The sequence below is a fragment of the Aplysia californica genome, unplaced genomic scaffold, assembly GCF_000002075.1.
Source record: "Aplysia californica isolate F4 #8 unplaced genomic scaffold, AplCal3.0 scaffold00315, whole genome shotgun sequence".
Taxonomy (NCBI): Eukaryota; Metazoa; Mollusca; class Gastropoda; order Aplysiida; family Aplysiidae; genus Aplysia; species Aplysia californica.
The window spans coordinates 357573-372525 of record NW_004797585.1 but is presented as its reverse complement, the minus strand read 5'-3'; the positions used below and the strand labels follow the sequence as shown (position 1 = coordinate 372525).

General features: G+C 42.6%; 1 protein-coding gene across 1 annotated transcript; it reads right to left on the bottom strand.

Moving 5' to 3' along the window:
• Positions 1-2784: 2784 nt before the first annotated feature.
• On the bottom strand, positions 2785-5393 carry LOC101855880 (LIM domain-containing protein A). Its single transcript, XM_005102167.3, has 2 exons — positions 5337-5393; positions 2785-4698 (listed from the first exon to the last, which is right to left on the bottom strand). The coding sequence occupies exons 1-2, from the start codon at positions 5391-5393 to the stop codon at positions 2785-2787; spliced, it is 1971 nt and encodes a 656-aa protein (XP_005102224.1).
• Positions 5394-14953: the final 9560 nt, after the last annotated feature.

Below are 14953 nucleotides of genomic sequence, written 5' to 3'. Positions count from 1 at the left end.
GTTGTTTTTCAGTCTTTTTTAATTAATTTATTTTGCTCTTCATTGTTTTTGTTTGCTTGGCTTGATTTTGGCCCATATCGTTTTTCCCTCCGTTTTGTTGCTTTTATTTGTGAATTTTTTTTCTCTGTTGTTTTAAGGGGGAAGGCGTACCAACAAAATGGCTTCTGTGACGTCATCCAAACGGGTCTGTAGTAAACAAGTACGCTCGTACGAAACGTGATACTTTAGCATTGGCTACCACTCCACTGCAATGTGACATTTCACAAAGGGTAACAGTCATTATAAACGTTTTGAAAGATATTAAATAATGAAACAGTTTATGGGCACCTTTCTGTCTGAGGTAGGCAGAGGTACAACCTCCAGTATGCGTTGAGTGAGGGTAGACACAGATGATCATACATAATATATTATTTAACGTAATACGCGTGGTTAGAGTGCTCCGCTGATAGACGAGTCACATCTTTATATTCCTTCTGTTGTTTCTGTCTGTTTGTCTTACTCTTCCCAAGCATCAAATGACCATTATTGTGTCAATGTGTGCTTCTCTTTCAGTAAGTCTAACAGAAAACATTTGGTACCAAAATGCTGTCCCTAAATTAATACACTGAACGCTTTTTAACATAAATTGAACTTAAAAACTTTGGGTCTTTTGTATGCCTCTGATGGTTGGTCGTTACATTGTTTTCAGCGATGATGGATATGTACATACAGAGAAGTCAACCCCAATGAAAGAATTCAATATGTACGCTCATTTTATTAATAAGAGTGTACCTAAAAGTTATCCCGTAGTAAGTAGGATTGCTGGCTTCTCATCAGTTCTTTACGACCCATAATGGAACGTATCATTCTGGTGGAAATAGTGTCGACGGACTTAAAGTTATGTGAATATGTGAGGCAGCGTGGTGGAATCAGGCTCTCGTCAAAATCATCAAAGTGAAGAAACCTCCATTTTTCCGCCAGTTTGTGAATTTTTATCAGATTTTTGTTTTTTGGCTCAACACCTTTCATGCCCTTTAAAGAACTCATTTTTGTGTGGATTTTTCTGTAAAACGTTGATTAAAGGTTCAAAAAATGTAAATTTTCAGTTACCATGGACTCTTAAGCTAAGGAAATAACCAATCTTTGACGGCCATATTCTTACCAATTTTACCTCTGAAAATAGGTGACCCCCACCTCCTTCTTTTGCAAATATCTCCACTTGTATTCAAGATTAAATGGGGTTTTTTTTCATTCAAATAAAGACAAATGAACAAGCTTTAAGATGATACCGATAACACTACATGCCCAAAAATTGACAAGCGCCTGATTCCACCACGCTGCCTCACATATGTTATCCGTGGGATCATTCGCTGAGAAAAAAATTTGATTCTTAAAGAATGCAGCAAGGGAAAAGGCTCATTTTTAAAAATAGCTTGTGACATATCTGGGGTTTTTTTCCACTGGAGTCTTCAAGGATATAATATAGCACAAAAGCACACAGAGACACAAAGACACACTACACGCTGTATTCTAACTGATTACACAGGAAACATAAAGAGTGAGTTAGTTACCACGCCTTGACAGTGGCGCGAGGTCGTCTTGTAAAGTGCACGGCTAGTGATGGGGAAAGCTATTTATTACTTGTACATTGTTCTAGATGTACACACAGGAATGCCTTTTCTCCCATCCTACAAAGACTAGCCGCCCTGTGAGGACAATTGCATAGAGACGCTAAACTATTTTTACAAAAATACAACGCATGAACATCAAAAGCACAATAAATCGTACTGTAGTATTGTAATGTGTATGAATTGAAATGGTTTCTCTGACAACACTGTACTGTTTATCGAGCAGGAGCCACCAGTTAGTGTCAACATGTCCTTACAACATCGGCCATAGTTACATGCCAAATAAAAATACTTCAAAGTACATGTACGTGATGGACGGGAGCAGATATGATTGACAAAGTTACGGATAGTCCCGGATAGTGAACTTCTCCGGTAAAAGTAAAATGGCACCTCTATTTCGAACTGCTTGGTCCAATACGCAACTTCCAGAGTCGCACTTAGGGGTAATGGTGGGATCGCAGCTATGCCTTTGAGGAGGATCCTATCGGGGATGGACGTTAAACAGAAGGTCCAGCCTCTTAGATAACCTTAGAACAGACATGGGCAAGTGTGTCCAAATCACGGGTAGGATTAAGTTATCTTGAATATCTCGCAGACCAAAGCAGGAAAACATTGGGAGAAACCCAGTGAAATACCCAATCCTCCAAGGTGAGATTAAAATTAACACAAAGGTGTATGACATTCAAAGGCATTTCTTGAGATAAGTTAATCAATATTACATATATTGCTTCGAACTGTGCCGGAGACTATTGTTTTAAATTTTCAGCAAGACAGAACGCTTTGTTTTAATCTCAATTTTCAACTCACCGCGGGCTAGCTACATTAATTAAATATTAAATACTGGGCCGGGTCAACTCGTGGGCTGGGCTCTAATCGCTCTCGGGTCAAATCTGGATCGAGGACCATAGTTTGCCCATGCCTGCCTTAGTCAGCTGAAGTGGGCACTAAAACCCATACTAAGTCGAAGCAATCGCCACAATACATGTGGTAGGTGTACAAGTATTCTGGACATTCCCCCCATTGGTAATTGAATTCACCCTGGATTATAAACGCGACCAACAAAAATGGACCGGTTTTGGAATCAAAGTATACCCCCCCCCCTCTTTCTCCTCTCGTCGTATTAGGATTATACGCGAGGTCGTGGTACAGGCGAGTATATGTTTTGGTAGAATTCGATTCAGTACTTGTCCATCACCACATTCGGTCCCATGCCCTGGTCCACAGACTTTCTTCTACGTAGACCAGCCTTTGCACTAGACTTGACCCCGGCGCCGCCATTCTTGGACTGTTTCTCGATGTGATGATGACCCTCAGACGCCACACTGTCGCCAGGGGGAATAATCACTGCGTTGTCGTACAGGCTGCTCCCCCCTCCCCCCGGCACCATCCCTCTCTGGACCTCGGCGGGGGGAGGGATGATGCTGATGCTGGGCAGGGCGTTCTGTCGCGCCATCTGGTGTTCTTTAGCGACCTGGATCACACTCTGGCGGGAATTCTGCACCATCTGTTGTGGCATGCGTCTGTGTCCGGGAGACTGAGTCTTGTTAAACGCCGACATGAGCATATCCGGCTGTTTGTCGTTGAGTCTCTTGAAAGCTTTGTTGAGAATGTCTCTCTCGTGTTGGAGAGTACCTTGTTCGTGCCAGTCGGCCGGGATCTGGGGCCGCGCATGTCCGGAGGTCGAAGACGTTTCTTTGAAGCTGGTAGTGACGCGTTTCCTTCCGGACGTCTCAGCGAGCGTTCTGTCGGACGATTGGGACCTGGGTCTCCCCCTCGGCCACGTGCTGGACAGCTGCTCGTTCTCCACGTGTAGCAAAGCCACAGGCTGGGATGGCGAGGGTTCCATGCTCTTGGAGTGTGACGGACCGCGAGGTTTGTGCTTCTCCCTCCCCGCCCCTCCCTCCACTCTTCCAGCAGCGTCCTCCAGCTGATGTATCTCCACACACACCTCTTGTTGGACCGGAGGACCAAGATTCTTCTTCGCTCTCGCAGCATCCAGAGCTTTATTGAGGACTTTGTTCCTTCTTTTCTCCGCTCTCTCATGCTTCTTTTTCACCCTCTCCTCTTCCTCCTTCTGAATGGGAGCATAGATCTCCCTAATCTCTTTCGCGTACTGACGCACGGTCCCCAGGAGATCTGACAGACTCTGTAAACTGATGTCCTCGTCATCGTCTTCGTCTGACGTCCCAGAAGGACGAAGAAGGTCCTGTCTCCTCGTCTGACCTATAGCCTTGACCCTAGGTGACCCTGGCCTTGCCACAGGTACGTACCCAGGAGCAGACAGAGATGAGCCAGGACGTGACTGTTTGACCTGTGACTGCTTAGACCCGGGTCGTGACAGGCTGGGGACAGACGGTGACGCTAGAGTGGCCATCCGTCCAGCAGCTTCGTGTTGACCTTTCACCTCTTCAGCCCACTTCTGTATATCCCCAGAGTCACAACCCACGGAGTCGCCAGAGTCCGACTCACTCTTTGACGAGTGGTGCCGTGAACTTTGACCTTGCCTATCGTTTTTCCTGAGAGAGGCGTGCAAGGCTCGGGGCTGGCGCGGTTGGTGGGCGGGGTCTGAGCCCTGTGATTGATGGCTTGACATGTCGGCGAGTTCTATCATCTCCTCCCCTGTGCCTGGGGGCGAAGGGGACGGACAGCGCACCGCGCCCACCTCGCTGCTGTAGCTTTGTAGAAGACCTTGAATCTCCACACTTTTACTTCTTTGTACGGCCGAAACCGCCGCCGACGGGGATGTCGTGAGGGTTTTACCAACCTTATTCTTGTTATTATTGTTGTTGCTCACACCAGGGCCTTTGTTAATACTGCTGTTGATATTATTGTTGTTATTATTGTTGTTGTGGTTGTTCTTGAGGCTTTTGTTGGGACTACTGTTGTGACTGTTGGTGGCGCTGTTGCCCAGTCTGACGGCGTGGTCTAGAGCTGTGTTGCCGTTGTCATCCCGAGCTCCCATGTCGATGGTGACTGTCCCGCTGCGGTTGTACTCCATCATCACCTGGACGGTCTCTGTGTGGCCCAGGGCAGCGGCGTGCATGAGCGGGGTCACGCCATGGAGGTCACACAGGTCAGGCTGGGTCGTCGACTGGAAGAGAGAAACAAAAACATTGACTGAGGGGAGAAGAACATACAAATAATACAGTCAAAATTGTCCAAGACGGCGGCCAACCATTGTCGAGGGGAGCGTAGTTGTCTTAGAAAGGTACATGTACTTCTTGGACAGTGTCGTTATAACAGAAAAGGTACAACGGGGGATTGGTAAGTGGTCGTTTGTACCGGTGACTTTCTTAGATAGACAAAGGGCCGTTAAAGAACGTTGGATTGTACATTTAGTGATACACGTAATTAATAAAGAAGAGACACGTTGACTGACTTGGTTTCCATCATATTCCATTTCTTTTCAACGTGGCGTTAGGCAGAGTCGCACACTAAGCAGTCGAAATGAAGTTCCTAAGACACTTGAAGAGTTCTCAAAGGAAAAAAACCAAGGCAGAGGTAGATCGAGAACATCTCACGTATAGTGGCACAACTAATCCTCAAATATCTCTTTAATGGGTTAATGGAGGTCACCCATACTTTGCAAAGCAGACTGTATCTATTTATCTCAACTTAATCATAATGTATTTCAACAACAATTCCAAAGATATCCATTAGAAAAAAAATCCACAAAAAACAATGACACGAAAACAACGTGTCCAGTCAAATGTTGACCTATGGACTTACAACTGCGTCCTCTGTTTTTATTGTTCGGTCCTTCAAACTCGTCTTCATCCTCGTCATTTCGCCAGCTTATCTGCTATCAACTCGTCACTACAAGCTCTTTGTGTTGGCAGATTATTTTGGTGAAGATCTGTTATTTGAAAATCATTCCAGAAAATATTCCTAAAGACCAAATAATATTATATTATCAAGTTCACAGAACGTTTGATCCTTCAAGTTAAGAAAATCAATTGAAACTCAAATAAATTCCCAATGAAAGAAATATTGAGAAGGCCGTGTAGGCATATGTGGTGTCTTCATTCAGTTGTATCGTGTTTCCCTTTGACATGCTCGGCGTGTTTGTCTGAGCAAGATGGTCGTGTTGGGAAGAGATACCCAAAGCTCTGACGTCACTGGCACAAGATGGGTGCGTTCACACAGTCGACACCAACGTTGGCGCACCTCGTATCAGGAACAGGTTCCGACAGATATTCAACAAATCGGTCGTTGAGTTAGAACATTAGGGGACCTCATCCACTTTTTGTTGTTGCATGCAACCATAGACACATTCAGTTTGCAAAGTGTAAGACTACGCCAAACGACAGTTTAAAAGTGACGTAAGACGGAGTCTTACACTTACACTGAGCAGTCGTTTTGATCAGTGAATAAAGGCCAACTCGAGCTGAGTTGGATACAAATTTCAATAGACAGACAGATATACTCAACAAAACCTCCCCCATTGAGAATATTAGACTAAAGTCTTCGGAGTTGTTTGAATATTTCAACAGAGCAGTAGACGTTGAGGTTAAGCATGCGGCTCCCTAACATATCCTCATAATATTTGCTAGGGATAAAATATGTGCGAATCCCATTCTACACGAATCTGTTAACCTAATCTTTTCCCATTGCTCATCTGTTCAAGTTTCGTGTTGCATGCTATATCAAGCGAACTGAAGATGAAACTACAGTGTTTAAATTGTAACATCGTGTCTACTTATTTTACCATTTGGCATATTCCTTTTTATTTGTAACCATTTCTCTCAAATCCCATTGAGGTTTTCCCTCTCCTATCTGAACGCACCCTTTTCCATCCCGACAACAGAATTAAGTCTCGGTTGCCATGGACGCTATCACGAGAGTACTCTCGAGTCCAAAGAACGTTTTCCCTTCTCTCTCATCCGCAGCGGGAGAGGAAAATAGCCTGCTCCAGGGTTCTTTGGTCCCGTAGGTCAGGACACAATCGGATTTGGTAGAATTCCTGGCATATTTGGCCGCATCAAGCGGGTTTATTGTGACGGCGGACGTCAAAGGCTTGGCTGGTCTGTCGATTTCCTTGTATCAGACAGGGTGACCTTTGGCATGTTGTGGTTTGGGTTTTACAACGATTTCAACACTGTGCGGTCATCTACAAGGCAGACCTCCAAATTTAGCTTCTAGCACTTATACGAACTACTTGCATTAAACTAAACTTAGTTTGCATCTCCTTTGGGATCAAACCGGATGGAGAACGTTGAAGACTTCCTAAACAACTCAAGTCCCAGAACACCCCATTGGGGACTGGAACCAGTGTCCTCCGCAGCACAGCTTAGCCGGGTACCAACTGACTTAAAGGCTCGCCTTTAGGAAAGGGGGCCTTCTATTTCTGTAAGTTTGCGCAAAGGAAGAATGCACTATGTTTGTTTTATCTAAAATGGACATTTTAAATTCTAATTAGAAGGGACATTGGGGAAGGGACGGGGTGGAATTGGTATTTGCTGAATTTTGTTCTAGGAAGATATTGTGAGCACAGATAGAAGCTGTCAGATTTAGGCTCAGGCAACGTTTACCAAAGATCACACAATTTTGAGCTCATTATACGTACCATGCACTAGGAAGAGAGCGTGATGAGGGAAGCATACTTTTTAAAAAATGAAGCAATAACTTTCATGTGTTTTCAAAGCTCCTCCTCCCCCTCCCCTTGTCTTTGACAAAGGAGAAGTGGCGTCGGTGGCCTAGTGGTTAGGCTCTCTGAATCGCAACCGTAAGGTCGTGGGTTCGAATCCCGTCAGGGGCCCGACGTTGTGTCCTTGGGAAAGGCACTTTACACGAGTTTTCCTCACTTCACCCAGGTGGAAATAGGTACCCGGCTATAGACAGCGAAAGATCTAGTCAGTTTGTTAGTGTTTGAGCGGTTAATCAGCTCCTTGCATTGTATTCTTCCCGGGAAGCTGAGAATGTTTCGGAGTGTTCTATGGTCCTCTGGGGGTAATAATATAGTGTAAAGCGCATAGAGCCTGCTGTTGAGCGGGGATATGCGCTATACAAATGCTATTTATTATTTATTATTATTATTATTATTATTATTAAAATAAAAAACGAGATATCAAGAGCTCAAAGTAAGAATGGTAAAAATCGTTAACAATTTTAAGTTTCTTCCGTCCCACAGGCGTTTACAAAATAATACTCTGACAATCATCATAAAAGAAGTGTTCAACTTTTACCTCCAAGACTTGTATGAAGTAATTGATCGCTTGCCTTGCCTCAGTCAGGATAAACAACGTGAAACACACAGTATCGACGGAAAGCAGCTAAAGAGAACAAGCACAAGGAGGAAAACTAAAACTCCGCCACAACAGATATTTACAACATTATACCCCCAAACAGCGAGTCTTCAAGCAATATTGACTGACCAGAAGCGCTTCCTCAAAGTGCCTAAAGACTGTGGTTACCCGAGTCTTTTCGACCATAAGCGACAGACATGGCGTTCTGAATAGATAATGATCGAACGCAGCACATTTCTTTACAATGGTCCCATGTGGAATTGCGTGTTTTGCTACCCCAAAGTAAAATTTTCATTTTTAAACACTGTTCCCTGACTAGAATGTTTCAACTGATTGCGCATCTAATTTCCCGTGGGCTCAGGCAGTCACAAATAGAGTTAGATTTTCCATAATTTAGTCTACGCATGACCCTGGACCCCCCCCCCCCTCCACACACACACTCACACATACACACCTCATTTTCTCCCACATCGCAAAGGGTCACACGCCATGCTTATTTTCGGAACATTCTTGTCTAAATTTATTCGATAATGCCTGGGCTCTAACTCTAACTCCATGACGCAAAGTTTTGAGAAAATGGAATTCAAAGATTCACACTCTTACAGCTAAAATATTTTACACCTAATGCATAAGGCGTAAAGTGGAGACAAATATGCAAGTCAAATTGTCTCGAGCCTCTGGCACAGTGTGCAGGGCATCTGTGTCAGTAATATCATGTAGTGTATAACTCAGTTATTTACAAAAAAAGTGGAGTTAGAAGCTTGTATTATCCAAGGACGTCCTGGGTCTACTCAAAAACAATACCAGAAAGCTATCTTGTCTCCCGAACAAGTACACACAAATTTTTTAAGAATAAGAAGTTGTATGTATACTAAATGTGAGGCATCGTGATGAAATCAGGCGCTTGTCAAAGTAACGAAATCGAAGAAAACGGCATTTTTCTTCCTTTTGGCAATGTTTGTCGAATTTTTACTTTTTGGCTCAACACCTTTTATGTCCATTAAAAATACATTGCTGTGTGGCTCTTACTGAAACACGTCAGACAATGCAAATTTACAGTTTCCAAGGACTCTAAAGCTTTGGATGTCACCAAACTTTGGAGGCCACTTTCTCACTAATTTTACCTCTGAAACAAGGCGACCTCCACCTCATTCAATTGCAAATATTTCGACTTCTATTGAAGATAGATGGGTACTTTTTCTCCAAAAGCAAGACAAACAAACACGCTTTAAGGTAATAACGTTAACTCCATAATTTATGCCCCAAAATTGACGACCGTAAAAACACATGCAGGTATACATAAGAATTTTAATTTATATATTACTCTCATTAAATTCAATATAAAAAGAGAAGTAAAGCTGACAAAATGTACTTATCACATTAGATGCATCATTCAACCACTTGCAAGAATTTAATTACGAGACCTTTGGAGTTATATACTCGTAGATACACACTCTAAAGAGCAAAAAACATCTATGCTTATTTTGACAATAGCCTTATGCTAGATGGTAAAAAACTTCTTTTATATCTTTCTTTCTTTGTTTTTAGAGGTACATATCTGCCGCTGCGTGATCTAACAATTTGCGAGGAAAGGGGGTCTGATGGGTCGTTTATAATGTTCTTTTATATTTTTTTTACTTGTGGTGTTACACATTTCATCAATTCTAGTAAAATCTTATCCAGAGATCTTGCTGGCTTTCTTAATTGCTCTGTCAAAAATTTCTTTTATCTTTCACCTTACAATTACCAGCCCAGCAGCAAATACAAAATAATAGCACGCTTTGAATCATAGAATTGTATAAAAGAGACATAATCTTATTATCAACACGGAAACTTCTTAATTTCCTTAAAAGGTGGGATATGATGTAAAAACGGTCTACAATTTAATGCTTGCGGTGGGATCCTATATTAGCGCATTTAATACTACCATGAAGAAGTGACGTATCTCGTACACAAACATTGGGAACAAAGCCTTTTTTATTTGAAGAAAAAAATCAATTCGTTTTTTTATCCTCAAGCCCTGTCTGTGATATTGCACATGCACTGTCAAGGGCTCTTTTCTAAAAGAGAGAAGCGTTTGCAGTGTATGATCTTTACAGGAAATTAAATACTTTTTTTTTTTTAATTTACTTTCTCCAACCGCTACTTGCATGAGAAAACCACAGTTCCTGTCCAACTACTAAGTTTTCGGACGAGTGAAGAACATTATGCATTTGTGGTCGGGATTTGGTTTTCGGTTAGTTTGTTTTTTAATGTAAATATATTACAAGTTCTTAGTGGTTGAAAGCTAGCCCTTCCTTTTGTGCTATATTGCTAATATATTGTTTCTCTGTCTCTTTGTTTATTAACATTTCAATATTTGAAGTAATCTAATTGTGTTTTGTTCTGTTTAGATTTATAGTACAATTTTACTTTTACGCTCAAGGCCAACTTGTTTCATTTCGTTTTACTTCAGTTTAGGTCGGTTCTGTCTAAATTGCCGGAAACAAAATAGGTGATTTTCACTGCTATTTCTATCAAGGTTCTGTACAGTCTTGGAGAAAATGTCCAGGAAATATGGTTTAAGAAGGTTTCTAAAAGGCTGTTCTTTCTCGACTGGAGATTGAGGAACTTGTCTTCTGTACGAAAGTCGAGAAGAAAATATCTAATCTAGATCAATTGTTATAAAAGCGACTTTAAATGACGTAACGTAATAGCAGACATACAATTTTTCATCCAAAGGCAAACGGTGTTACCGTTTTTGGCATAATCAACCAAACTTGTGTTCTCACCATATAGTTCTCTATTTTGAGACGAATTCTCGAATACCACACATCTAACGGTATCCATTTTCTCATCATGATTCGTAGTAGTAAGCTGGAGTTCTCTAGCTAGCTTGGTGACGTTAAATTTTTGAGAGTGTCCTCGGTAAATTCCAGCTTGGAACTGACACGTGCATGAACTGCCACAAACCAGAATTCAGCAGGTTTTGAACCATCAATTTTAAAGTCCATTAAGGAAGATAGGCATGGTAGGGTTTTCTCACTGGACAAGCAATGTCGTTACCCAGGCTCATATAATATTCATCGGCTGTTCTTTTGAACTACAACCTGGTTGTCCCAGCCATGAATATTCAACACAGTAATGTTCTGATGGTCCCACTGTCTTTGTTACAGTAGAAGGTCATCGACTTAAAAGAAAAAATGTGAACCTTTTGAGGTGGACAAATCATGCCTCCTCCGTCCCCTTCCCCAATCTCAAACCTGCAAACCCCCAAAAAAGAAAACAAACAAGTAAACAGGACATTTGGGTGAAAGAAACTACTCCAGGTAGAAGGGGAAGACCTTCGACCACTCTCTGGTACAAACTTATACCTTCAGCGTTAGTCTAACACCAAACTTGCTACAGGGGGCTCTCGTGGCCTAGAGGTTAAGGTGTTGGCCTCTCATTCAAAGGTCCCGGGTTCGATTCCGGGTAGCGACCAAAAAATTTTCTTCTCTAAAATTGTCTCCTTTCACATCCTTTCCCGATCTCTAACAATATTCTGTTGTCTGCTTTCATTTCCACTTTCTGCCCCCACCCTCTCACCTCCTTTGCCCCCTCCTCTGGGCTCCTGACTCTTTCTGCAGCCTTTCTACTGCTACTCCTTGGCTCCTCCTAACTGCTGTCTTTCTGCCACACCCCTGATCTTCTGGTAGGAAAGATCTACACCTAGCCTTCTCGGACAAGGGCGAAAAATCTCGGAGGGCCCGTGTGCAAGTTGCGCACGTTAAAGATCCCTTGGTGGTCTAAAATCGATAAGAGTAGGCTTCGGCCGCCACCCGGGCAAAATTCAAAATTTCCTACCAACGAAAAAGTATTAGGTGTGTCCCGCGCGCTCATATGACCTTATGCAGTTGCGAGCGCCGTAAAACCCTATACTAAACAAACAAAACAAACAAACAAACTTGCTACAGCTATCGGCTTCTGTGGTGTGGTGGTTAGACGCTTCGCAGTTGCACGCATCAGACCCGCGTTCCATCAAATATTTCGGTCTTTCTGATGGGATATCGTATCCCTTCCAGCCTAAGTTGGGCCTGACAGGCAGGGGGGGGGGTCGAAGCCCGCCTCCTAGATTATACTGTGTCGATGAGGGCGTAAAAACGCATTCATTAAAAACTGATAGCATTTCTGGCTGCTCGTGGCGTGTAACTAAGAAAGGTGTTTGTGGGTCCAACTTAGGAGGCACGAGCATAACATTGCAGCACAGCGAGGCGTCTTGAGTCCAAATGTGGAAAGCAAAATAATTGTGGACCTTTCTCGGTTATGTTTACTTCCTACTTCATGGAATTGCCCAGTCACGGGCAAAAGGTGAGCCCTGGCACGTGGAATTGCCCAGCTACAGATGAGACATGAGCCCTGTACCGTGGAATTGTCCAGCTACAGACAAGAAGTGAACCTGTATCGAGAATGACTGTAACTATTGAGAGCAGATGTGGAAAACTGAAACAATTTTGTTCGTCTAGATTTGTTCTCGTAAGCTTGTTACGGCACTTGCAACTCAAAATATCAACATCAGACACTTTTCTAAAACGAGGAAATGCCAATTATAACCGTTACACACTCTTCTAGCGTGGTGAACAGGAGCTATACCAATCTTCTTTTTCAAAGAAATAGCTTTTGATTGGACAACAATTGTTTCCCTTCTACACACAGATCAGAATGGAAACCCTGGAAACCCAACGCCCCTGTCCTGATGGCCAGAAAACTGCTGTAGGAATGCATAATGTCTTTCTAGACCGTTAACGAACATAATTTAAGTGTAGGGAAAGAAGTGAACTCACTCCCTGGCTGCACGAGTCACTTCACAACAAACAAAATTCCACAGCTAACACAATGACCCGTTTCAAATAATAATCCTTTCAAATACGCTAATACATACTCGTAATCTGACAAAAGGTACCGTAAACAAAAGACAATCACTGCCTCCAAAGACACTTCATACTCTAGGCATCCTTTTTTCCATCAAAAGAGTTTCAATACGTAGATTCGCATGTGGCCAACCTGTCCAAAAATAAAAGTTAAATTGATATAGACGTGTTTGTAAGAACTGTTTTTCACCTGAAGCGATACAGACACTGTAACCTTCTCACGATGAGGCTTTCATGGTCTGTGACGTAGGTCTATTTTATCGATAAGTGTATTTTGTATTACAATTACTTCATGTAAGTATATTTTACTTATCTCTCTCTCTATCTACCCCCCGGGGCAGTGCTACTGGCTGAAGTGTCTTAAGGCCAGTCCCAAAGGGGGGACATATCTCGTTCAACCATAGTAGAATTGTAAATAGGCTGACTTATGTCGCGCTAATAACTGTGCCTGATCTACAACTGGAACTGTTGCTTTTTTTCCCTGATCCTTACGATTGTCATTTCCTCTACTTCTTTTGTATGTTTGTCACTCCCTTGTGACCTGCTATTTTGGGGTGCCTTGATAGTCGAAGCAGACCTTGTGCTGTTGAAGCTAGAGAGGTGAGCAGTCTAAGTCTGATTCCCTGTAAAAACTTCTCTGTTGACACCCACCCCTTGGCGCTCATATGACCTTATGCAGTTGCGAGCGCCGTAAAACCCTCTACTATATAAAAAACTCTCTCTTTCTCTCTCTCTCTCTCTCTCTCTCTCTCTCTCTCCCTCTCTCTCTCTCTCTCTCTCTCTCTCTCTCTCTCTCTCTCACTCTCACCCTCTCTCTCTTCCTCTCTGTCTCTCTCTCTATCTTTTTAAAATATCTCTCTATCTCCCTCTCTCCCTCCCCCCCCTCTCTCTTATTTTTTTTCTTTTGTGTCACAGCAAATTTTTTCCAGTGAAGAAACAAAAAGGTTTATTTCTTATTTTGAAGGGACTTGGGTTCAGTTTTTTTTTCATTGGATTGTTTCATTTTTTCCGTCGGTTTTGTTTTTCATTTCGCGCTCCACATTCAGTCCAAAATATTATACGGCTAGGCCCTAGTTTTGCTACGCTGCTTACTTATAACTGTTCTTGAGTTAAAATAATATTTAGCAGTCGAAGTTTGACATTTGGACCGACATTCAGGCCTGGAACATGTTATTGCTCCCAATGGAATATCAAAAGGCAAAAAAGACCGAGGTAGACCAGGTTTGTCTTACTTAGATAGCTTGAGTAGATGGGTGTCGGGAAAAGAACAGAATGGCGAATTATGTAATTAATTGCTTTTTTAAAGCACCCGCCTATCAGAGGAGTTGCAAGCCACGAAGGCTGATGCCTGTTCCAGCCGGGACACTTGAACATCATCATCACATCTCCTTTTTTGTATTTTGTGTTCTGTTTTTCTTGAAGCAAAACAACTTGTACCATGTTCGCACATTTTACGTAACTTGCTCTAATCGGCATCAAAACCGTGACACGGGACAAAAAAAAGGAGGAGATGAAGTTTACGTGGACAAGGGAAATCGAAGAACACAGCTGATGCATTGATCATCATCAGGGCAAGAGAACCGTTAGATCTATGCCGCCTGTGACATATCAAGTCGGTCATTCGTCACTCACCATCATGCTTTACCCTATCCGTACGTCGTGTTTTACTATCGTATCCATACGACGTAGGGAACTCTGTGTCACCACTTTCCATTGAGAAAATTTACTCGTTAATCCGATCCGTACGCTCTCTGTCAGAATGATTGTTTGAGAAATGCTGAAAGTTTTAAAGAGATCTTCGTACTAGAAGTATTCTAAATTGTGAAGAACACAACCCCGGGGGTACAAAATGACCCCAGGGCGTACGGATAGGGTTAAGTCAGCTACGAAAGAGATGTCCGTATTTAGCATTTAAAGCAACACCAACACTAGCGTGATACAACAGTGGTTATACGTTTCGCTGTCTCAAATAGGAGTACCGAGTTCGGTTATGGGAAGAACATTTTTATTTGAGTAATTGAGTAATCAGTCTTTCTACTGGGATATGGTATCTCGGTCAGCCCGGGTCGGAGGCACACCGTCAACATCATCTACATTGTGTTGATGACAGCGGAAAAATCACCTACATTATTTCTAATTTTTATATTTAGCAATGACAAAATGTCTAATCTTGCTCTCCCTCTCTCTCTCTCTCTCTCTCTCTCTCTCTCTC